Raw genomic sequence first — 25,689 nt, forward strand, 5'->3', positions numbered from 1 at the left:
CTAAGTAAACAGGGTTGAGGGACAAAGTGAAGAAAAAACTGACCTCGTGGAGGGGAGATCTTTAACTAGACAAGGTGGAACTATAGAGAGAGAGTAGGGAGGACGAGCAGCTCAGATCCTGGACTGACATTCTTATGATGGGCCATTCAGTTGAATTCAGTTACACTTGACACCTGCATTCTCGGCCAGTCTCTGTCCTGGGCACAGGAGCTGCAAGATGAGTAGGATTGGGTTTGTGACGGGAGATGGGTGCATTTCAGTTCAGCATGGTATTAGAATGTGAGCGCTTATGATGGCAGAAAATTCGGTTGTGTTGTTTTGTTTGTTTTGCTTTGTTGCTATGTCCCCCAGCACCTAGAAGAGGTAAGTATCTAGTACCTAGTACATGTTCAAGAAATAATTGTTGCATGAATGGTATGTATAATGAATGGTATGCTGGGGTGGGGGGAAGGGTAGCATGAAAGGAAGAGGTAATATTTGAGTTAAGTATTGACAGATTGGGGGCTTTCTAGGAAAAGGAACTCTGCTCTTGGGCCAGAGTCTGTTAGAGATGGATGACAAGGTGAACATTTGTTTGCAAAGGAGATGCATGGAATGAACCTTGCCTTTCAAATCACTTAAGGGTAGCCCTGGAGTTGTCTAAACTGTGCTCACCACACTGGGCAGGGTGGCAGGGGCTAGCAAAATGAGGGGAGAGCTGCCACCTTGGCACAGAGGTTGAATTTTGACAACTACTTATCTAGTGCTTCCGTGCCATCTCTGCAGCAGTATGGAGGCGGCTACAAGGAAACTAGTTTCTTAAATAACTCATCTTTATGCTCAGTGAGCATGAAGAGAGAGCTTAATGAAATAATCGGGTAAGTAAGTAATGATACTTTAAAGTAACATTTTAAAGATTTTTATTTTATTTGACAGCTCACAAGTAGGCAGAGAGGCAGTTGGGGGCGGGGGGCCGGGGCGGGAGGCAAGCTCCTTGCTGAGCAGAGAGTGGGGCTCAAACCTAGGATCCTGAGATCATGACCTGAGCAGAAGGCAGAGGCTTAACCCTCTGAACAACCTCTTAAGGGGCTCCTTAAGTAACATTTTAGAGACAAATGTTACAGAATTGTTATTTCTGTTTGGGAAGCCATCCCCTCAAAGCAGTTACATAGGGAAGATTGCTTATTTACTCACAGAGATGCTGCTCCCACCGTTCTACATTTCTTTGTAACTCCACCTTGGGAAAAATGCCTCAAACCCATAGGGCACACTTTTAAATGTCTCCAGTGTTGGCAGACCTGCCTTTTGAGGAAACATTTTCTTTTCAACAGTCAAAAGTTACCTGGAGCTGGAACACATGAATAGCAGTTCTAGAATCCGCCTATTCTGTCCATACACATTATTGCTGCAAGCCTTTTTCACTGGGTGTTACTGACGCAGTTGCCCAGACCACCTCTCTGGTGCCAGTACCTTCTCCTGTCCATTCTCTATACCATGTTATTCACAAAACAAAATTATTAACGTACCATGTGTCGGGTGCCAGTCCAGATGCTTCAGGAACTCAGTCTGAGGAGAGGACGATTTAAGTAATGCAACACACTGTGTTAGGATAGGAGGGTCTCCTAACACAGTAACATCTGAGGCAAGACCCAAAGGATGAAAAGTTAAGCAGGAAAAAGAGAAGGGAGAACGGGAGAGTTATATGTAGAGGGAATAGTATGTGATAGCTCAAAGGAAGCAATGACTAAAAGATCACCTGTAAGGTTGATCGAGGAATGTGAAACAAGTGTCAGAGGTTAAGTTTGGAGAAGTCCTACACGGTCCTGTAAACCACAATAAGGAATTTGGACAAACCTAAGGGTTGTAGTATTAAGACTGTCATGATCAGAGAGACGTTTTCAGAAGAACACTCTGGATGTTGTGGTGGAGAACATTAAAGAAAGAGAGAGTGACTAGGAGGCCACAGCAGTGCTCTAAAGTGAAGGGTCAGCAAAATATGGTTGGCAGGTCAGATCACACACCCTGTATTTCAGTGGCTCATAAGCTAGGAATAGAATGTTTTTCTATATGTTTAAATAGTTGAAATAAAAGAGTATTTTGTGATATGTAAAAGTATGAAATTCTAATTTTAGTGTCCACAAATAAAGTTTGGAACACGGGTGCACTTGTTTATTGATTGTCTGGCTGCCTTCAGTCTCTGAGATTGAGCAGTTGAGACACAATCATTTGGCCTGCAAAGCTTAAAATATTTGCTATCTGGCCCTTAGAGAAAAAGTTTGCCTACTCCTGCTGTAAGGAATAGATGATTGCTTATACCAGTGTCATGGCAGTAGGAATGACAGAAGTTGGTTTGGTATTTAGAGATTTTTAGGACTGATTCAGGGGAGCCTTTAGGAGGTGGAATGGACAGCGTAGATGATACTGCACTGGCCTACTGTCTCCCAACTTCCATTTTGTCCCTCTACAACCCCTTCTCCACTCTAGCCATTATTAAAAAAAAAAAATCTTGCCACTCCCTACTTCCAGTTCGAAAATTACCCTTCTCACGGTTGCCCTTAGGATAATTTCAAATAAAATGTTCCTAATATGAACCTGCCTACCTCTGTAACCGGAGATCTTCATTCTAGTCTTAACTACTTTACTTCTATTAGCACTCTGTCTTCTTGCCTTTAGGCTTTTGCATAAACCTAGTGCCTGGAGTCAGCAGCACTCCACCTTCTTCCCACCTCCACTCCCCAAATGCTTTGTGCTTTTGCAAAGCTGGAGTGTTTGGAGTTTGGGGTATTTAAATTTCTGCCTTCATCCCTAGACTGAATTTAGGCAGAAACTGAGTCTCGAACTAGTGCATCCCAGTCGACAGCAGACACTTACTGAAGAACGAATGAAAGTGAAGGACTTGGGGTACATCAGGTGGCAGCCTCAGTTATAAATCGTTTGTGAGATCAGGATTGTAACCCCTATTTCACATGGCTGTTGTACGGATAAAGCGCAAGGAAAATGCCCAGCTTGCTCAATAAACGTGAACTGAAATTAAATCTGATTTGTGGCCAGAGAAAGACGTGGATACTTAACAAGACGGTTCTATGCCTGGTAAGAAGGTTCAGAAAGCAGGTCCCGGTGGCGTACACCACCGCCCTCCCCTAAATATGCTGATCAGGGGCGGTCTGACGGACGGCGTGGTCCCTCCAAGGTGACTGCTCCGCCGCCAAAACGGACGCTCTTTGAATGCATACGTTTAAGTCAGTTCTAGACACCCTCGCTGTACAGAGAGTACATGACCATTGTAGAAAATACGGTTCTATCTGCAGTGACGGTCTGAGGTCACAAGGACCACGTTTAAAGCAGAGGGAGAGAGGAAGGCCTTCCCTCGACACGAGGCTAGGTGTCGTCCGGTTCCCTTCCAAGCCCCGGGGTCAGACCAGGTAATCCGGTCAGGCGTTTGACGGTCCCCTTCCTTCGGCCAGGATCTAACCCTGGACTGGGGGCCCTCCCGCCCGCGTTGCAGCCTCGTGAAAGTCACGTTCACTCTGCCCGTCCTCTCGGGTACTCTATGGTTCTCGTGGTGACTCTACTCTAATTCTAGTTCCGGTCTCTATGGCGGCGGCGGAGGCAGGAACGGTTGTAGGTCGGCCGAATTAGCCGCCTAAGAGCCAATGAGAGTGGAGGAGTGATAAAGTATTAGCCAATAGGGTCCAAGAGTTGGGGTCAGGTGGCGAGATTGACAGCAGTGCTGGCCAGTGAACGATGCTTGGGGCGGGTCGATCGCAGGGCTTATCCCGCCCGTCCCGCCATTCTCGCTAGTTCGATCGGTAGCGGGAGCGGAGAGCGGACCCCAGAGAGCCCTGAGCAGCCCCACCGCCGCCGCCGGCCTAGTTACCATCACACCCCGGGAGGAGCCGTAGCTGCCGCAGCCGGCCCCAGTCACCATCACCGCAACCATGAGCAGCGAGGCCGAGACCCAGCAGCCGCCCACCGCCCCCCCCGCCGCCCCCGCCCTCAGCGCTGCCGACACCAAGCCCGGCACCACGGGCAGCGGCGCAGGGAGCGGCGGCCCGGGCGGCCTCACATCGGCGGCGCCTGCCGGCGGGGACAAGAAGGTCATCGGTGAGGGCTGGACGGGGACGGGGGTGGGGCCGTAGGGAAGTCCGGCGGCGGAACCGTTACCCGAAGCGTGGCGAGCCGGCGGGCGCGCGGCCGGCGGGGACCGACTCGGCGGCGCGCGGCCGCCCCTCCCCCAACCCCCCCCCACCGCCACTCGCGCCTTCGCGGACGCCGGCCCGCCCCGGCCCGCGTGCCCGGATGGCGCGCGCGCGCGTCGCCTCCCGCGCCCCCTGCGGACCCCGCGCGGTCGCGCGCCCCTCCCCCCGGGCGGCCGCGCGCCGCCGACCGCGTGTGCGGCGGGGTCCCTCCTCTCCCCGGCGGCCGCGTGCGTTCGGGCCCGCACGCCGTTGTTCCGTCCTCTCAGCCCGCTCCCTTCCGCGTGTACCCTGAGGGCGCGGCGCGCCGCCTACGCAGGCCCGAGTGGGCCGGGCGCTTCCCCTTCCCTCACGTGCTCTCCGCCCCGCAGCCGCGCCCGCCCGCCGGCTCCGCGCCCCGGGCCTGCCCGCGGGCCTCCGCCGCTCCGAGCCCACTCACGTGTGCTGTGGGGCCAGCGCGCGGCCTCGAAGGAGAAAGACTGTCAGCGCGTGCGGGGCCGGGTGCCCAAGCGTGGCGGGTCTAAGAAAGGACGTCTGGTAATCGTGGGGTTTTTGTGTTTTTGTGTTTTTTTTCCCTCCAGCAACGAAGGTTTTGGGAACAGTAAAATGGTTCAATGTAAGAAATGGATATGGTTTCATCAACAGGTGAGATGACCGCCATCGTAGTCTCCGTCCTACCTTTTGCATGCTGTGCTCCGTGGGTAGGCTGTGTGTGGACGAGGAAGGGTGTAAGCATGTGTAGCTTGTTACTTCTTGGCAGTGAGTCTGTTTTCCTCGAAGATTGAAGAGATTAGGAATTTAGACATGGTCTTTGTTTTACAGCTAAATATTAATTTAAAATCCGTTTCAGAGGCTTCTTAGGTGAGGAGCAATTTAAAAGGCAAGTGCAGTGAGTGAGCCAACTCTTAACAGAGCAAATTGAGGAAACTGAGGTCTAGTGTAATTCTCTTAACTATGTTTATTCTTGTCAACCCTTTTATAACTTTATGAAATTGATAGTAAAGAACGTGTTGTGAGCACTGATTAGTAGATATAGGTTATTTCTAATGCCTTAACCTTTGGAGGTAACAAGATTTGACAGTGCAAGATTTGTCATCTTGACTGTTAAGTTTATATGGTCTTTGTTTAATGTTTTCAGTGTGTGTTGTCTTGAATGCTTTGGATAAATTTCACTTTAGGACTACAGTAGTTTCTGTTATGTTCCTGTAGTAGCATCTGAAAAAAACAGCCTCTTTTCCTTTCTCAGTTTTTATTTCTCATACTCTTGGGGCTCCATCTTTAGGATTAATCTTCAGACTCGTTTGTAGCAATAGTGACGGTAATGTGCAGTTTTACATACTGTACTCTTCATGGTCTCCCTTGTGAGCCGGGCATCATTTTCAAGATGGCTGCCAAGCAAGGCTACTAGTGCAGTTGCATATGGATGTAGAGCATCGTGTGTGCTCATAGCATATTAGCCTTACAGGTAGGATAGTGTCATCTCAGCATTTTATTACATCCTTAATCTAGAAGGCATTAAACAACCAGGTGTTTTAAAGAAGATCTAAGAGTAAGAAATAATACTGCATGCGTGTGAAATGGACGCTACTGCAAGAAACCCAAGTGGGCAAGATCAAGCTTAAAGATAGACCTAATTGGCTGGTGAAAAACCTTTCATTACTCAACCCTAAAGTATTGTCGAAATGTTCAAAGCAGAAGAGATTTTAAGCGTTTGATGGCATGTTTTCCAAAGTTGCAGTTGTGAGGAAACAATTATGTTTCTTCCAAAATCTTTGGGAATTTCTACTCTTAACACTGCTTTTGTGACAGGCCAAGGCTACATTTTTCATCAGTTTTTTAGTAATGGGTTACTAGTGATGAAGGAAGGGAATGCATGGCTCCTTATATTTGACTACTACTTAGTTGATCTCTCAATGTTAGGATTTCAGTTTGTATTTCCCCTCTTACTCTTCTTACCGTGCTAACCCTTAAACCAATAGTTTCCAAATTAAAGTGGGCTTATTGTTCCTGGAGTTTGTTAAAAAATACAAATTCCTCAGTTCTTTCTTTCCAGCCTGGATTCTTTGGGTCTGGGGTACATTTTTAACAAGAATTCCAGGTGATTATGTTTGGTGGGCCATCCTTGAAACACTGCCATGAACCCTTTACCTAATGTAATGCTCATGTACACATTAGAAGGGACTGTAATTTGCAGCCTTTTCCGTGGTTAGATTGTAGTTTGTGTGTGCTTTAGATGTTGTACCATGTGCCTTATGTTTTCCTGCATTTTTTTGTTAAAGAGACAGAGGTTATGATTTTTGAAGTGAACAGTTGATAATCCAATATAAAACATGTACTCTAAATTATTTTATGAGATGCCACTCCTTGAATATCTCCTTTCCAACTTGGAATCAATCCTGTTGGTGGTCCTTCAGGGCACATTAAATATAGATAGACTTTTGATCATCCTTTGGACTGTCCTAACCTCAGCTATTTTGTCAAGTTAACTGGTTTAAATGTGCTTTGTGTTTCTAAATTGGTTATTGTAGTGATTCTAAGACTTTAGAGTCACTGTAAAATGTGACAGCAATTAAGTCTAGTAGAGGTTTGCCTTGATTAAGGGAAAATACAGGTCTTAAAAAACTATAGTTTGGTACCATTTTCCAGGTTGGTTAGGTATGTAGGGACTTGACTTGGCTCTTGGTCGGGTTTTGGGAGGAAGCAGAAACATGCTGCTTCTGTAGAAAGGAGAGGATGTAGTGTTTGAGATTATTGCTGTGACTATAATTTTAACCTTGACGTTCTATGAATTTCATTCTGGTTCTTAAGAGTTTTGTAATGAAAATAGAAGATAATTTTTATGTAAAGTTTAATTTTAAAGAAATGTGTTTTCATTGCAATTATTTTGATCTAAATGACTACCTGTGAAAGTAATGTTGTATCCTTATCAAAATTACTTTTTATAGGGTTTTCTCCTGGAGGTTTTCTTGGGTAAAAGGTGCTAAATAAAAGTGTTGAGCTTTAGAACATCAAACATTTTAGCTGCTTTTTTCTTTTTTTTTTTTTTTAGATTAACAGAATCTAAGAATTCTGAAAAATTTATTGTTAGTCCTTAAGTATGCTGTGTCTTGGAAACAGTGGTTGGATTACGTGATTAGAGGCATTTATTAACCTCCTGTCCCCATTTCATATTATGAAAAGCTTCACTCAAAACTGTTGAAGGTGTCATTAGATAGATGCTGCAGGGTCAGTGGTTTCAGGGTTTGGTTCTCTGCTTTTTAAATCTGGAAACCCAATTTTGTCTTTTGCTTCCTGTTGTTGAGGATTAATCCATGCTCATGAAATTTGAAAAGTTGACATGAATCAGTAACAGTTTTAAAAGTTTTTCATTGGGATGTGCGTCTTTCATAGTGACCACAATAGGAATACTTCTCTGTTCTCCAGAGTACTTAAAAATGCTTAATCAATCATTCCAGAGTTTGGGGGTGGGCAAGGAATTCGGAACAGAGAGAATCCAGTAGGTAAGAGGACATAAATTGGTGGCCTACTAGCTGAATCTACCTTAAGATGTTCTGTTTGGATAACACAATCTCTGGGAAAGAACTGGAATGAGTTGGTGATACTTAAAATTGGGGAGATAATCTCCAAAATAATCAGATTACTATCTTTCTAAGATCTGAGTTTTAGCTTTGGGACCTGAAGTCCCATGTAAATAAGATGGGCTGGCCATGAGTATTATTGACACCTTTAAATGGGGTGTACATTCTCTTTATCACAATATGTCAGGTTTGGTTTTCTCCTGTATTGACTTCCCTTCCTGCCTGGCCTCTGTACATTTGAGTTTATTATTCTAGGAAAAGGTATAATAAACTAAGCCAAGGAAGGGTTTAGCTATCTTCAGGAAAAATACTTAAGTCATGGCTGTTAGGTTTAGTCTCTCTTTTGGGGATTCCCTGTGTATACGACTGATGAAGGTGACTTCCTTCACACAGTGGTGACACACAGAAAAGTGGCTACTGTTTTTCAAGCACTTACACCAGACATTACTATAAATGCTTTACATGAACTAAGCCATTTAATCTCAAAATACTTGAGGAGTCAGTATTCTGAGGCACAGAGAAGTTGAGTAACTTGCCTGTGAAGCATGGAAAGTAGTAGGGCTAGGATTTGAACTCTCATTTTCTGCCTTTGGAGTTTGTTCACTAACAGCTATTAACACTGTTCCTGAAAATTGGCCCTGGTTCTCTTCAATTTGGCTGGTGTCCGCAGTTACAGATTATTTCTTAGGTTGGCTATTCTTAGCCATCAAAAGATTATGCCTAAATGAGACCTAGCAGTCACTGGAGCTCCTCTGTGTGCTGGCTTAGTTTCCCAGATTTGAAAAAATTTGCTTTTTTGCACTGCCTGTTATGTGCAGTTAGGTAGTGCTGTAACAGAGTTTAGTGCGGATTGGCTTTACAATTAAAAAGGATTTCCTTAATATAGCTAATACTAGGATGCAGTGGAGGAATTAAAGGAGAGAGCCTTTGACCCTTGTATTACTTGTGAATCTTTAAGGGTTGTTTAAATAAGACTATATGACTGACATGGCCTAAAATATTTACTCCCTGGTTCTTTGTTCTAAAAATTTGTAGACCTGTGGGAGAGTGATTACCAAGTCTCCTGGACTGTTAAAATCAGACTGAATTTGATGACGAATGGTAAGGGTATATCTATATCATAGAAGGTGTGGGTAATTTGTAACATAATTGACTACATGCTGTGGCACTAGGGAAGACTTGGTGGGTGCTGTTAAGGAAGGATGGGTGGGTGGAAGCAAAAAAAAAAAATGATACCTAAGTAGTCCCCAAATCATGGTGTATCGTTTTGGGTAGGGGGTGTTTTTGTTTTAATCTCAGAGCTGAGGCTCTTCAGAAGGTGACTTCTATATAAGGCACTTCAGGATTGATTTGTGTGCTGGTTGTGTTAACTACTGATTTTAAGCTGGCCAGAAGTCATCCTTATTCACCAAGTTACTGATAGATAAAAGCTTTTCCATCTTGAAATCTAGAGTAGAGAATGAGCTTACTTCTGTTTACCAAGTATTGGGGCTGTTGTTGCTGGATTTTCCACCCTTCAGTCTTAGCCCTTGGAAACATTTACAATCCAGCTCACTGAGGCAAAATGATACAAAATAGTGGGCCTGCTGGCCCATAAGAAGTGTTTAATAGAAAACCAATAAAAAGAGAGGTAGGATTTATTATCTTATGGCCATCTGCAGAAGTTGGAAATTGGTGTCCAGATGCTTTGGGTTACGGAGCATATATGGATGCTAAATCCTAGAGGTTTTTATGACTTAGAGTTAATAATTTGTGCACTTGGGCAATTTAAGCTGTTGAAAGGGCTTGGTGTGGTATTCTGCAACAAGATAATAGGATAAAAGTATTTAGTTATGGGTAGATGAGCTTATATGTTAGGTTTCATTTAACACAATGCTGTGGTTTCACAAAAGATTTCCTAAAATTCTAGGACATTTTGAGACCCTTTTTAATCTGTATAAATTTAGTAGTGTAACAGTTTAGTGCTGGCTGCATGTTTTTACCTTCATTGTGCTACATTGGGAGCTTTTAAGAGACTTCTATTTGTAAATCCCAGCAGAATTTCTTTTTTCTTTAGCATTTTCCAAACTTAAAATAGTAACCCCTTTTTTTCTTCAGCCTCTCGCTATCTGTGATTCCCTTTTCCTTGAAGTCCATACTGTGGCCTCATTTGCTGAACAAGGACAATATTACTAGTCAGGTGAGAAAACCTGAGAGGAAGAGTGTTTATGAAAAATTTTCAGTGCAAATAATGCACTTAACAACAAGAAGAGGAGTAGTAGAATCCAGCAAAAAGCGTACACCTGAGTGCAGGAGGACTGTGCTGTATGGAGTAACACTTTTGGGATATTGTCGGCCTGTGCTGTCCAGTACAGTAACCATTAGACTTGTAGGAAAATGTGGTTCTTGCATCTGAGAAACAGAATTTTTTTTTTAAACTGATACCCAATTTAGTGTTTGTTTTGAGCCACTTTCTTATGAACAGCTTGCGTTTGTGAACCTACTTTTCAGAAGTGTAAAATATAGAGCAGATTATGAAGGCCCAGTATGAAAAAAGAAATGTAAAATACTTCAGTTTTTTATATTGATTTTTATACATGTTTAAGTGGTAAAACTAATTTTACCTGCTTTTACTTTTTTTATTGTGGCTACTGGAAAATAAACATAGATACAGATTTCTGCATGCTGTCCCAAAGTACTGCATTCCTGTGAGTCCTTTCATGAAAGTGAAGTGGCATCAAGTGAACTTTCAAATAACAGGGCAAACCTGTATTGAGCTTGCATTTTATTTCTTTCGGACAGCAGTACTAGGCACTGGGCTGCCAGTAAAATAATGTCTCAACTGGCAGCAGTACGGATGGGCTTGGGTTTGATTATAGTATGGTCTTTAGGTAAGTGTTATTTTACCCCATTGTCCGAACAAGGCGACTTGCCCCAAATCAGAGAGCCAGGATTCGAACCTTGGCTCCAGTGTTTATAGTAAGGAAAGCTGGACCACACTGCTCTATATGTACACTGCCTGCTCTTCTTCCCTTTTCCTCCTCTCTGATCAGTAAGACTTAACATACTATGATATGGAAAACAGTATTGGGTAATTCAGCTGCTGCGTTGGATCAAAGGTGGTGGCCTTCTAGGTTGAAATACTTGAAGATAGGCCATGTGTTAACTTTTATTACTGGTGCTTAGCACAGTGCCTAGTTAGTTAGCTGCTTTTTTTCTGCCTTTTTTTTTTTTTTAAGATTTTATTTATTTATTTGACAGAGATCACAAGTAGGCAGAGAGGCAGGCAGAGAGAGTGAGAGGGAAGCAGGCTCCCTGCTGAGCAGAGATCCCGATGAGGTCATGATCCCAGGACCCTGAGATCATGACCTGAGCCAAAGGCAGCGGCTTAACCCACTGAGCCATTCAGGTGCCCCAGTTAGTTAGCTGCTTTTTAAGATTTATTTGTTTTTGGAGGGGAGGGAGACAGGGAGAAGGGAGAGAGAATCCTAAGCAGACTTCTTGCTAAGCACAGAGCCCAACAGGGGACTGCATCTCATGACCCTGAGATCACAACCTAAGCCAGAACCAGGAATTGGACACATAACCAACCGACTGTGCCACCCCAGACACCCCTAGTGAGCTAGCTGATTACTGTACTGGTCTGCCCTGTCCATAATTTTCCACCCTCAGCAAAGTAAGGTAAAGTTAGAAGGATGTCTCTTGGTTCTCAGCATATACCACAGAAGATAGGAATGCCTGCCTGCCTTTTAAAGATTTTATTTATTTATTTGACAGAGATCACAAGTAGGCAGAGAGAAAGAGGAGGAAACAGGCTCCCCACTGAGCAGAGAGCCCGATGTGGGGCTCGATCCCAGGACCCTGAGATCATGACCTGAGCCAAAGGCAGAGGCTTAACCCACTTAGCCACCCAGGCGTCTCTCTTCTTATTACATTAATAATGGCGGGTGTTGGTTGTATTTAAAGGTTTTTTTGTTTGTTTGTTTTGTTTTTTTTAAAGATTTTGTTTGAGAGACCACACAGAGGGAAGGGAGAAGCAGACTCCCCAGTGGGCAGAAAGCCCCACATGGGACTCAATCTCAGGACCCTGGGATAATGACCTAAGGTGAAGACAGATATTTAACCAACTTAGCCACCGTATGCCCTGGTCAGCTTATTTTAATTACTGCTTTTTCCTCTTCCGTGAGATTTCTAGTAGCCGCGAGCATGTATCTTGCTCCAGTATCACTACAGTACACCACAAACTACCACTCAGCGACTGTTTTTATATGGCTTATGAGCCCAAAGTGGTGGTTACATTTGGGGGAGGAGATACATAGCAGAACCTTGGTCTAACGGAATAGCAGGTGAGAATGTAGAGGTGCTTGTTATTTATTGTTATCCTCTAAAAAATAGACCATCATGTTGTAAGCTGCCTATGGAGCTAAAAATGTAAAGATTTCCAAACTGGTCCTTTTTGAGTTCTTAACATAGTAAAGATCAGGGTCCGTAGAGTCAAATTTTACCACTGAGCAGATGAACTCACACTTCATTTTCCTAATTTGTAGAATGGGTTAATGATAGTGTCTACCTCAGGAATGTGAGAATTGAATGGTATGTATAGTTAAGACATTTGGAACAATACCTGGAACTTAAGTCCTCAGGAAGGTAAGCTGTTGTATCTAATTTTTCCCATTTTGCAGATGAGATAGCTGTCCAAGGTTGCACAGCTATTAAGAGTGGAATGAGTACTAAAAATTGGGTTTTCTTTTGGTAGTTACCTTGAATTTCTGCATAGTCACTAAAGTTGTAACTAGATAGATCTAATGCATCCGAACTATAGTGTTCTATCTAGGCTAAAACTGCATTTTTCTGAGTTGTCAAATTTTCTTCTAAAATCCGTGTATGCTTTGGCCATATATATAGGGTTTATTGTCAGCAGAGTGAGTGAGTGCTGTTGTCTGGCACATAAGAGTGAACCTTTTCTTGGTTTCTACATGTCTTTATACCTGCAAAACAACTTCCTTCAGCTGTCTTTCAGAGGATGCATTGTGTGTCTTGCCTACCTTGTACTGTTTTGTTTTTTTTGCTTTTTTTAAGATTTTATTTATTTATTTATTTGACAGAGATCACAAGTAGGCAGAGAGGCAGGTAGAGAGAGAGAGGAGGAAGCAGGCTCCCTGCTGAGCAGAGAGCCTGATGCCGGGCTCCATCCCAGGACCCTGAGATCATGACTTGAGCAGAAGGCAGAGGCTTAACCCACTGAGCAACCCAGGCACTCCCTTGTACTGTTCTTAAGAAGATTGTTCTAGGGGGGCGTGGGTGACTCAGTTGGGCATCTTCCTTGGGCTCAGGTTGTGATCCCAGGGTCCTGGGTTGGAGCCCCACATCAGGCTTCCTGCTTGGCAAGGAGCCTGCTTCTACCTCTCCACCTATTTGTGTTCTCGCACTCTCTCAAATAAGTAATAATCTTAAAAAGAAAAAAAGACTGTTCTAATTACTAGATAAGTTGTTCATAAATTTTCTAATTCCTTTTATTACCACCTTGAAGTAAAATCTGTAGATAACTACTTGCCTTTTAAGGTTTTATTTATTTGACAGAGTCAGATCAGAAGCAGGGGAAAGTGGCAGGCAGACGGAAAGGGAGAAGTAGGCTTTCCACTGATGGGGGAGCCTGATGTGGAACTCCATCCCAGGACCCCAGGATCATGACCTTAGCTGAAAGCAGATGCACATCTGACTGAGCCATCCAGCCGCCCATTTTTTTATTGTATAGCGTATTCTAAATGTACATAGCTATTTGCAACTATATCAGAATACATGAATAGTGCTACCACAGAGACCAACTGTTAAATTATGTATTGGCTACCCAGATAAAAAGTGGCATTATCATTAAATGAAAATTTCTATGGAAGTTGCATTTTTAGTAAATTTAATGTATATTAAAACTGTAAAATACTAGATTCAAAACCCAAGTTATAATAAATGTACTTACATGAAAGTCCACTAGGATACCAAATAATTCTTTACCTCGTCCTCCAGCAAGCCTGATACCCTTCACCCCAGTTATGGCAAATTGTGTCCGTCTTTGGAACAATTAAATGGCCGATGGTGGTCAACACTGCCCCTGTTGAGAGTTCCTGTTCTAGACTTAGCCTACCTTTCCTACTCACCAGACTCACCTACTTTCCTATCTCCTACTCACCAACCAGGAGAAGGTTGCACTTCTCCTTAGGGCCCCAGGGTTTGGAATTCAGTCCCACTGTTGGAGATGAGAACTTAATAGTGATGGCTATGGAACTTTGTGGGATGCCTGTAGACCTATTTGACAAGCATTGTGGCAACCATTTATTCCGTGGGTTTTCTAGTATTTAACTAGCTTGTAAAGGTCAGTTTTTAATTAGTTGCCTTGAGTAGCTTAAAATTCTGTTCCATAAGTGAAATGTCCTCATGTTACGATAGTCCAAGCTGTGTGGGTTCTTTGGTGCATTTCTTCCTCCACAGTTCAACAAGGAGCCAACAGTCAGTAAGCCAGTCAGTCTAGTTCATTGCAACCTTTGCTCCTTTTGTCATTAAAGAACTCTTATTGAGCCCATTCTCTTTCTGACCTACTGGACAAAATGAAGAGGGTTTGGGAGGTCAGTAAAGGTCTGAAAAATGGTTTCTCCTGTGGTTTTTGCTTATATAATATAATCTTAATCCTAGTGTCCCAGCTAAAATAAGTTCGTTCTCCCATTTCCCCCTCACTTCCTAAATCCATGTATCCATATGGTTTTCCCCATTTTTACCACAAGAGAGAGATCCTCAAATACATTGTCTCACACATAAGCCCCATAATTTAGGCTTCCATCAGACCTTGTCTGGGCTTCTAGGCTATTCTTTAGAACTAATTGGGCTCCTTTTGTATATGAAATTTCCCTAGTAGCCACTAAATTTTAACATCTGATGATGCTATGCCATATTCATCTACTCAGAGGCCTTTGGTGTGCCTCCCCTACCTACATATTGTTTAGCCCCTATTCTTTACCCTCCCCCACCCACAGCCATATTCCTCATGCTCCAGCCAGTTTGGACTCCGCTTGCATTGAATTTGTTAGTTGCTGCTTTACCCAGATCCTTGACTTCTTTTCTGTCTACCTCTGGAACGTCTTTCTCATTTTCCAGTAAACTTCTTTAAGACTTAAGGCACATGTTCCCTCCTTTAACACTACTTTTAAAGTCCTAAAGGAGATATTTCAACCATATTTCTTTAGCAGTTTGACCAGATATTTAATGATTGCTGTGAAATGGTGTCTGATACGAAGTGAAGGGGTTGTGTGTGCTTGTAGGAAGTTGTCTCATTCGTCCTCGCCACCTTAGTTCTCCAGTACAGTGCTTGTTGCCACAGGAATGGAGTTAAGAGTGGTGTATGCTAGAAAGTTGTTAATATTTGGTAGGATAATAAGGAGTGATAGTTGCTAGTTGCTTAAACCCTCTTAATAGCCTTAATGGCTTAGTGGGTCACACTTAGACTTTTTTTAATCCTTCTGCAGATAGTGAGGCCACAACTGTTGGCAACTGCTTAGTCTCAAAAAAAAAAAAAAAGAAACAAACAAAAATTAGGTTTCTGCTTTAAATTTTTGGGGGGTTTGTTGGCAGGCAGAAAGTCTCTGGGAAAAGAGGGGGGAATGCACAAAGAACCGTGGTTATTCTTAACCTTTGGCAACATGAAATGTATTTCATTTATGACTTGTTTAACTTGGTTCTGTCTTGCAGGAATGACACCAAGGAAGATGTATTTGTACACCAGGTGAGTGCTCGTGTGAATGTTTCCAGTCCTAGTTTTAAGGGTTGTGAGAAGAGAGAAAGGGGTGGATGTTCTCTCAACTACTGTTCCTTGCAAAAAGGTTATTATATCCAACCACCAAACAATTTAGCTCCCACAGGAAGAGTGGGGGCATGCTTAGATGTATACGTTGAAACATTATATTGGCTGTTTACTTAATTAAAATAGGTGTTTCAGATGGGTATTTTGTTAATAGCTGTAGCTTTTTTAAATGAGGAAAGGTGCTCAACTCAGACTAAATTTTTGAAACCCAATTTCAAAGGAAGAAAAAAATCTCTCCATTAACCTAAACTTGAACTGATTTTGCTATAAATACACAGAAACTTTGGTGGGGTTGTTTTCAAACACTGTCACGTTTTAACCTCTATCATAAGGACAAATCACAGTGATCATGGGGAAAATAGGACTAAACTGCAAAACCTGTCAATTTGGAATGAACACTATAACACCAACAAAGTTAGCCTAGGTCCTTCTGTTTATTCAAAAGCACTTTGGATGGCAATCGTCTTTGAGAATTTTGGTTGGCTTGGAAAATTGTGACAAAGTTGGTAATTATGTATTAAAATTATTTACATTGGCTTTGGTGTTTTAAGAGAAAAAACTAATGGGATTAGGTGCCATATGCTGAACTTTCACAAGTACATTTAAGAAAAATATTTTGGAAAGTGATCATTAAGCATTACTTTTATTAAAGTAAGCCACTGCCAAGTAAACACTAATATCTCAAACTTCAGTATCTCATGGGCTCCTCACAGGTGTACACCGGTAGGAAGAACACAGCTGTGTATGTGTGCACTGCAGTTTTTTCACCAAGACTGTTGAAATATTGTTACTGTGTATTGAAAATCAATCCTAAGAACTTTTTAACCACTTTTTTTACTTTCTATTCAGACACCAAAAGATACAGTTTTCACACTCACACTGTTTCTCAGGCAGGTGTGAGCTTGGATTGGCAGCATGTTTTTTTTAGGAAGGGCTATCTGAAGTTGGTGCTTTGTTGCTTTCTGTGGTACAGCATTCAGTGGCAATCAAGGGAGCCAGATCAATTTCTAGTATGTCCAAAACCTTATCGAAAATCTCAGGGTCAAATATGTAGTTTTGGAAACATTTTAATTGTAAACATATGGGCACCTGGCTGGCTCAGTAGGAAGAGTGTGAGACCCCTGATCTCGGGGTCATGGATTTAAGCCCCATATTGGGTATATAGATTACTTTTTTTTTAAAATGAACTTTAAAAAAAAAAAGGACTGCTCGTGCTCGGTGTTACTTTTAAAACAAATGATTTATAAAATTGAATGCCAACTCCTTTGTGTTCCTTACTTCTGCATATTCAAAGGAATATGCACATTTAGGAACAAGAGACAGCAAGGCTGGTCAGTCTTGTTACTTGTCAGCAGCACAAAAGGGTTTGGGGAGATTGGGGGTGTTCTGGAGTTGCTGACCAAAGTAAGCTTTGCAATTGTAATTATCCATACTTCTGCTATCCCCTATGACTGCAGGTAATTGAGAGTTGGCTATATATGGAAGGTATGAAAACTTCGTGACAGTTTAGATGACAGATGAGATCAATTATTTGGCTGAACGCATGTCACCCACTTGGTACTGACCCACAGGTGTCACCAATATGCTTTCCTCTTTATTTTGGAAGTGGTTCAACGTTTAGTTGTTTCTTGGGACTTTGGATGCTCAGGTCTTAGTGTATCAAGGAGACTGCAGTTCTGGGCAACTTAGCTTAATTGGCTTCAGCTTTGTTGGTTGTCCTGCCTCCTATGGAATGGAAATGCATGAGTGATCCTGTAATGGATACCGCTGTGATGTAGTAGAACGAACATGGGATTTGGAGTCCCAAGACCTGGATTTAGAAAAGTCCATACTGTGCCACTTAAGCTGTGTGACCTTGGGCAAGTCACCTAACCTTTAAAAGCCTGTTTATTTGTAAAAACGGAGTAATAATACCTCACATTTGTCAAAATGAGATTGATTAGGTAATGCATGAAGGAACTTTACTGTATTAAACTCAAATGTGAGGGGTTATTCTTCCCTTTTTACTTAGTTGTAGCAGTCTAGAGAACAAGTAACAATGTGAGATTTATTGTATGCTGAGGAGGTAATAACTGACTATATATCCCATGTGGTCAGATAATGTAAAGAGTGGCGCATGGTCAATACATGTGAATTGCATTTCCATTGAAGTATTATCACAGACCAGTTGGAAGGGATTTTGGTTGACATTTGTAATTGAGTTTGATATGGTTAACACAGGGACAAAGTTGGTTTGGTCAACTTTGAAGCATGCAAAACTAAACTCGCCTGTCATCTAAACTGGCCCTGTGTGGGGCTAGCTTCTACTATTAAGTGCAGTCTTTGGGGGATAGATGGATATCCTCATTTTGTATAAAGCTACATATGATGCTTTTGCAAAAGGCATTTTAAAAAAAATACATATTGTTGTGTCTTGAGTGTTAAATTACTTGTTTTAGTTTGGAAATAGTGGTAAAATGCTGGGGCCTTGTAAGATTAGAGCATTTTGGTTGAGGTTGGGGGTAGCATTGGTCCCTGTTTTCCTAAATTTATTGACGGTTTGGTCTTATTTAAAGCTAATTTTAAGTGTATATCCAAGCTAAAATAATATTGACTCTGGTACATTTTTGAATGAAAAAGCACATTATTCTCCCCTGTTAATCTATTTTTGGAATGTGATATTACTAGACTGCCATAAAGAAGAATAACCCCAGGAAGTACCTTCGCAGTGTAGGAGATGGAGAGACTGTGGAGTTTGATGTTGTTGAAGGAGAAAAGGTGAGGATGCTTTTTGTGTAAAGGTTTGACTTCAGTATGGAAATATTTTGGAGATCTCATCCGTTAGGATGGTGGCTCTAATGTGGATGGCTGGGTCAGGTGACCACATGAACACAGGTGCATCAAGCCTAATGTGCTGCAGTTAGAGGGCAATCTCTTCAGAACAGTGAGGAGCTGATGTTTAATCATTTCTATGCACCCCCGGCCACATAGACCCTTTTTTATTTGTTTTGTGTAAATTTTGGTAAGTGTACTTAATTCTGTTGTCACTGTCAATATATGATGGCTTTTGTAGGGTGCGGAGGCAGCAAATGTGACAGGCCCTGGTGGAGTTCCAGTGCAAGGCAGTAAATATGCAGCAGACCGTAACCATTATAGACGCTATCCACGTCGCAGGGGTCCTCCACGCAATTACCAGCAAAATTACCAGAATAGTGAGAGTGGGGAAAAGAACGAGGGATCGGAAAGTGCTCCCGAAGGCCAGGCCCAACAGCGCCGGCCCTACCGCAGGCGACGGTTCCCACCTTACTACATGAGGAGACCCTATGGGCGTCGACCACAGTATTCCAACCCTCCTGTGCAGGGAGAAGTAATGGAAGTAAGTGTTCAGTTTTCACCAAAAAGTAAAAGAAACAGCATGTGATAACTTTACATAAGACTGCATTTTAAGCATTTTCTGGGTGTCTCCCTTATGTTGGAGTAATTAATCTTAATGGGAAGCATTTTTTTAATTTCTAGTAGATTAATTTATAATTATAGTTACTAGATGATTGATTTATTTATTTTAAACTCCTGTATGCAAACTTTGGATTTGTCTGATTGGGTTTTTACTCTGTTACTGTTTCAGTCAGCTTGATTGTCTTTTCAGGGTGCTGACAACCAGGGTGCAGGAGAACAAGGTAGACCAGTGAGACAGAATATGTATCGGGGTTATAGACCACGATTCCGCAGGTATGGTTTGTATTAAATTTCTCAAGCATATGTTAGGACTCAGCAGCATCCACCTTCTCCTGCAGTCTTTTGGAGTCATCTTATTTGTTAACACTTAACATTTTCTTTTGTCAGATGCCAAAGAGGTGAACCCGAAGTCAGTTATCTTTGAGAATGTGTTCTTTACTCGCACTGGTTAAAAACAGCTTGTGTAGATGAGGTCTACTTTATATTCAGTTGTGGGTTCCCTCCCCCCCCCCTGAAATGAGGTTATGGAATTTCAGTTTTTCTGTCCTTGAACAGGTAAGAGAATAGTTCAACCTGTGTTGTATGTTTAAGACCTACTTCATGGGGAGGGAGAAAGGTAAAGGTAAGCATTGCCTTTAAAGCATTAGTAGTATGTGAACTACACCTTAATCACGAATGAAGACTCCACAGTGTTACCTCTGAGATGGCATACTTTTCCATTAATCACTTATCAGTTTAGGTTTTTTGTCACCCTTAAGTTGCAAAATGAAATCACTCCAATAAAGTACATAGTAACTGGAGAAGAGTTCCATGAGCCAGATGTGTTTAGTGTATAAACACATGATATATTTGAGGCAATCAGTGTACCCAGTCTGTCCCAGTGGGTGGATAGAATGGTGTTAACAGCTGTTTCTTTTAAGGGTCTTTTCGTTAAAGCATTGAGTCTCCACATGTGATCCTTAAAACTAATGGATTGGATAGTTAAGGCAATACAGTAATAATTCTTAACTGATCACTTATGTAACAGCTTTAACTGTACATACCCAAATAAGTTTGAAGAAATTCCTTACTGTAAAATTATTCATAATACAATATAGATTGTATACATTGTGACTCTGTAGGAGAGGTTTCCAGACAGGGACACACACCCACATACACAGACCCATACCCAGGTTTAAAATACTTCAAGGAAGGTGGAGCACTGACGCTTTAGGAACTAGGAACCCAGCTGAGGTTGCACTACATATCAGTATATGTGCATTGAGAGTTTTGCAGTAGTTAGTGTCCATAATTTATTCTTTTCTTATTTCTAGAGATGTGTGTTGTGTCCTGAGTTTTTATTTCATGAAAATGGCCTGGAGTTCTAGCTCTGCTTCATTAAAATCTCCACCAGGAGATTGTGTTAGCCTTGTGCTTGATGTTGGAGAGCAGTGGGTTTTCCCTGTTGAGTGGGGAAGATTATTTTGATGCTGACTGATAAGCTTTGTTGATCCTGAACTGAACCATTATTCAAACTAGTTTTAAACCTAGACAGAATTACCTTGTTAAAACATTGCAAATAATATAACAGTATCGTTTTTTACAGTGTTCATTGTTTTTAGAATTGGTCTAAAGTGGGCTCTCATGGCAGTCTATACATTACATCCATGGGTACCAATGGCAGAAAGTTTGCCTTTTTGTTACACTATAAAGCTGCTTAAATTTTTTGCCTAGCTTCATTGATGTCTTCTTTAAAAGGTAGCATGTGAGTTTTTGTTGTTGAGTGCTTCAGTTTTGTTGTTTGCCTTTTAAATTAGACATACTGGTCTCATTTGAATGGATAGACAAGTTGGTAGTGTTGATTACAAAGTATAAGGAAGGAGTGGTGTTAAGAAAGTATTTTTGTTTGAGAAATTGGGCATATTCTTAGGCTGGGAAATGGCAGCAGAAGATGGTTTGTAGAAAGCAGCTGCTTAGAATTGCCTGTAGATAGGATAGGATTTTGTCCATAAGTGAGTGGTGGACCCTTTGCTAAGACCTGGGTGTTTTGTGTGTAAGGAGCCAAAGCAAGTGGGCACTGGAGTGCTAGTGGAGTCAGAGACAGAGAGGTAAGAGGTATGGTGAGTTTTGGACAAAGAATGTGAAGTTATCTCTAGAAGAGAAACGAGGGAAAATCAAATAATAGAGTAATGGTTACAGGGTCCACCCAGCATGCTTGTATTCTGAGCAGCAGGCTCAGATTGAGCAGAGTTGAATTAGTCCAGCATTTATTGATCCAAATGTAGATCCTAATTGGTCATAATTAATGGTGGGCTTTATAATTGAGTAGGAAGGGAGAAAAATATTAAGGAAGAATGGGAGATAGAGTAAGTGATAGGAATGCTGGATTATAAATCCTAATGGAAATAAATAATGGGAGAACAAGAAGGAATTAAACTTAGGAGAACAGGAAAAGGAGTGTTTGGAGAGTGAAGTCCTTAAAATTGGGAGAACCCAGATAGGAAACAGCTGGATAGGAGGTAGAGTTTAAATGCCCAGGTTATTTGGGGTTGTCAGAATAACTAAAACAGGAAAAGCATAGTAAATGGAACATAGCCTAACATAAGATTTGAAAAGCTCAGAGTTTTGGAAAGAAATGGGGAAAATTGACTTAGAAGCTAAAGTGATTGGATAAAGCAGCTGCATGTGAAGGCTTCAGGGGAGAGCTGGCAGTTTTGCCAAAGACTGTCTATGAGGTTCCAAAACTAGGGAAAAGGGTCTCAGGAAAAGGGGAGGGGAATTAGTTGGAGCCCATGGTGACCAGTAGGTATAAAACACACACTTACAGGGGCGCCTGAGTGGCTCAGTTGTTAAGCCTCTGCCTTCAGCTCAGGTCATGATCTCAGGGTCCTGGGATCAAGTCCCTCGTTGGGCTCTCTGCTCCTCTCTCTCTCTCTCTCTCTCTCTCTCTCTGCCTAGTTGTGATCTCTGTCAAATAAATAAATAAAATCTTCTTTTAAAAAAAAAAAAAAAAACCCGCTACAATCTTGATGTTTCTGGGGTGCTATGATTATGGATGGAGGAAAGGCCAAGAAAACCGCTTTCTGACATTTATAGTCACCAGCAAAAGCAATTCTAATCTTTTCCTTGGTGTTAGAAATCTTGATACGATACTTTTTTGGTCCTGATATCTTTAATTTCAGGCTATTAAATATAATATTGCTAGAATGTAAATTTGAACTTTTTTCTAAGTGTACACCTCTGGGTTTTAATATTCACAGTTATGCAACAATTACCACACTTTTTCTAATTACAGACTTTTTCACTCCTTCCCCCCCACCCCCAGCCAGAAAAATACCCTTGTGTCCATTAACAGTCTCTCATTTCCCTGTACCCCAAGTCCCTGGCTGCTACCAGTCTACGTTTTCATGGATAAGTCAGGGTCCACCACATGGATGTGCTGTTTTGTTGAAGATCTTCATTAGTCAGCTAATGGGCACTTGGGAATGCTTGTACATTTTTGTTACTGGTAATCACGAAATGGATACTTTATGGGTATATAGACCTGTGAGTGTAATTGCTGGGTCATATAGTGAGTGACTCTTAACATTTTGAGGAATTGCCAGGCTGTTTTCCAAAAGCTGCTGTACTGTGATTATATTCCCACCAGCAACATATATGAGGCCTCCAATTTCTCCACATCCTTACTGGCGCTGGTGCCTTTCTGATCTTTTGATTGTGGCCATCTTGGGAGGGTGTTAAGTGGCCTCTTTGTTTTGAATTGCATTTCCTTAATGACTGATGGTTGCTGTATGTTTTGATGTATATAGAGCATCTTTTCTTTTTGATATCCTGCTTTTTTTAGCAAGTGCTCATCTATCTGTAAAGGATTATTAGTAGCACTTGGTTCCAAACCTGGCTATCATGGAGCCCCTTTAAAATGACATCATAGTGTCTGGTGTTATACCACTTCCAGTCATTTCATGATGAATTTTGTAATAGGTTATATACTGTAAGTTTGCTAGTCCGTTAAAACCGGTTTTAAATACACATCCTCTAATTTACACTTCAAATCCTTGCACAGACATCCCATCCAGTTTGTAAAATGGGAAGCAAGTTTGTGCTTTTTGGTTTTTTGGTAAACAGGCCAGATGTGATATTTAGTTGACTTGACCCAGTGAGAACACCGGTGGGTGGGTTAAAGAATGAAGGTTTTATCATTGCAACTTTGCACAATGTTCATTCCAGGGGTCCTCCTCGCCAAAGACAACCTAGAGAAGATGGCAACGAGGAAGATAAGGAAAATCAAGGAGATGAGACCCAGGGTCAGCAGCCACCTCAACGTCGGTACCGCCGCAACTTCAATTACCGACGCAGACGCCCAGAAAACCCTAAACCACAAGATGGCAAAGAGACAAAAGCAGCCGATCCACCAGCTGAGAATTCGTCCGCTCCCGAGGCTGAGCAGGGCGGGGCTGAGTAAATGCCGGCTTACCATCTCTACCATCATCCGGGTAAGTAGGCATAGGAGGCCTTCTGGCCTCTGAGCAGTCATGGGTGGTGGTCATTCATGCAAGAGAAAAATCCCGGTTCATCAGGTAAGATGAGCCAGTGTTCTTTAGGATGTCTTTCAGCCATAGTCCTTTTCAAATTACCTAAGTATCCAGTTTGGGTAATGGCAAGTATCAGGGCCATACTTGGCCTATCTAAATCTTGAGTATTAGAGCCTTTATCAACTGAATGGAATCTGTGATTCAGTAGTAAGCTGAGTTACGTCTTGCTATATAACTACCCTAAGAAGTATGATGATTATGCTGTGTTTATTTTTAAAAAGAGGTGGGATAGCTTACTAGAATAACCTGCGTGGTGATGAGCAGTATAGTCTCTTTGGGGAAAGTGGCAGGTTTGACATATCAGGTCTAAAGTTAAGGGATTCCTTTACATTCAGTTTTTTACTTGTTTCTGAGAAGCATGTAATTGTCTCTGTTTGGCTCTGGAATTGTCATTTCTAGCCAGTGATACTTTTGTTTTTTTCCCTTCTATTATATTCTGGGTGGCAAAAGGTCATGCAGAACTGACAGTAGCCTTTCTTGTCACAGAGCATTGTTCACCCCTGTTGGATCAGTGTCTTGGGATAAAGAAATAGATTTGTGAATGCCTTCCCTACTTAGCTAATGTAATCTGGAGCAATTTCGTGTATACTAAAAGAACATTGTAGTCAATTGTGCAAGATAATCTTAAATTTAATTTTTTGTTTTGTTTTTGTTTTACAGTTTAGTCATCCAACACGAAGAAATGAAGATGAAATTCCAGCAATAAGAAATGAACAAAAGATTGGAGCTGAAGACCTTAAGTGCTTGCTTTTTGCCCATTGACCAGATAAATAGAACTATCTGCATTATCTATGCAGCATGGGGTTTTTATTATTTTTACCTAAAGACGTCTCTTTTTGGTAATGACAAACGTGTTTTTTAAGAAAAAAAAAAAAAAAGCCTGGTTTTTCTCAATACACCTTTAAAGGTTTTTAAATTGTTTCATATCTGGTCAAGTTGAGATTTTTAAGAACCTCATTTTTAATTTGTAATAAAAGTTTACAACTTGATTTTTTCAAAAAAGTCAACAAACGGCAAGCACCCGTTAATAAAGGTCTTAAATAATTGTCTTTGTGTATATTTTTGTCTTGTCTTAATTTTAGTTTGTTAAGTCCTTAGTTGGCCATAGGACCCTTAGCTTAAACCTAGCTGCAAATAGATGGTACTCACCAGATTAGTCGGAAATTTCCTTAAAATGTGTAATTTTTCAAGTGACATACCTGTTGGCTCGTACTAAACATCAGAAAACATTTACTAGGATGATTTGGCCATTTTCTTTTTTGTAAGTTGTTTTTGCTGAGGGACAGTGGCAAAGGGGAGAGAGCATACATGCTCCAACTGGATTCTGCAAATCACTTATTTCCTTCCTTATGGAAGAGTTACTTCAGCCTGTGGCAGAGCCTGGCTGTACTCTGTAAACAGGCTCACTCCTGTGTGTGGCTGATCCGAGATGGTAACAACAAATGTAATGCCTGTAGGAAGATTTACTAAAGAGTATGGAGGTTGGTGAAAATAATTCTGTGGTCTCAACTCCCTTCTAACCTAAACCTGTTCTGATTATTCTTGTACAGTGTCTCGCTAGATGTTCATTTGGGATCATCCTGACCAGTGTTTTGGGCCCAGAGAGAAAAGGTGCTGGGGATTTAGAGTGTCACTTCCAGGAGTCCTGCAGTTATGTGTAAGTCCAGGTGGTGGTGCCCCTTTCCAGAACTTGCTCACATTTCAGAACCAAGGTTGTATTGCCCTGGTACCTTTAATTCTAGGGGACTGTTAAATAAGGTGGGAACATACTATTTAAGTAGGCTAGTGTCTTTCAAACTCCTCCTAAACTTGGAGCCTTTTTTTAAGATGCTCCATGCTGACAAGAGTACAATGGAACAAATTTGGATACTGTTGATGGTATGTAAAGTATACTTTTTTATAATTGCATCCCTAGGATATGTATCATGGAAATGACTAAAACAATATTGGTTAGGGGCACCTGGGTGGCTCAGTGGGTTAAAGACTCTGCCTTCAGCTCAGGTCATAACCCCACAGTCCTGGGATCGAGCCCCACATTGGGCTCTCTGCTTAGCAGGAAGCCTGCTTCCTTCTCTCTCTCTCTCTCTCTCTCTCTCTGCCTGCCT

At 41.8% G+C, this 25,689-nt stretch overlaps 1 protein-coding gene across 2 annotated transcripts; it reads left to right on the forward strand.

Moving 5' to 3' along the window:
• The first annotated feature begins 3,764 nt into the window (after positions 1–3,764).
• On the forward strand, positions 3,765–24,633 carry YBX1 (Y-box binding protein 1). Of its 2 annotated transcripts, XM_059137631.1 has the most exons (8): positions 3,765–4,083; positions 4,757–4,820; positions 15,467–15,500; positions 18,246–18,335; positions 18,631–18,933; positions 19,204–19,286; positions 23,220–23,485; positions 24,245–24,633. In XM_059137631.1, the coding sequence occupies exons 1-7, from the start codon at positions 3,918–3,920 to the stop codon at positions 23,452–23,454; spliced, it is 975 nt and encodes a 324-aa protein (XP_058993614.1). In that variant the 5' UTR covers positions 3,765–3,917; the 3' UTR covers positions 23,455–23,485; positions 24,245–24,633. The 2 variants fall into 2 exon arrangements, with proteins under 2 accessions (XP_058993614.1, XP_058993615.1); XM_059137632.1 differs by lacking the exon at positions 18,246–18,335.
• Positions 24,634–25,689: the final 1,056 nt, after the last annotated feature.

This window comes from Mustela lutreola, chromosome 10, assembly GCF_030435805.1.
Source record: "Mustela lutreola isolate mMusLut2 chromosome 10, mMusLut2.pri, whole genome shotgun sequence".
NCBI classification, from domain to species: Eukaryota; Metazoa; Chordata; class Mammalia; order Carnivora; family Mustelidae; genus Mustela; species Mustela lutreola.

Excerpts from the sequence above, each read along its gene's own strand:
- YBX1 (XM_059137631.1), top strand. The coding sequence starts at position 3,918 with ATGAGCAGCGAGGCCGAGACCCAGCAGCCGCCCACCGCCCCCCCCGCC. Across the intron at positions 4,821-15,466 it reads GGATATGGTTTCATCAACAG|GAATGACACCAAGGAAGATG; the intron begins GTGAGATGACCG and ends TCTGTCTTGCAG. Across the intron at positions 18,934-19,203 it reads TGCAGGGAGAAGTAATGGAA|GGTGCTGACAACCAGGGTGC; the intron begins GTAAGTGTTCAG and ends TTGTCTTTTCAG.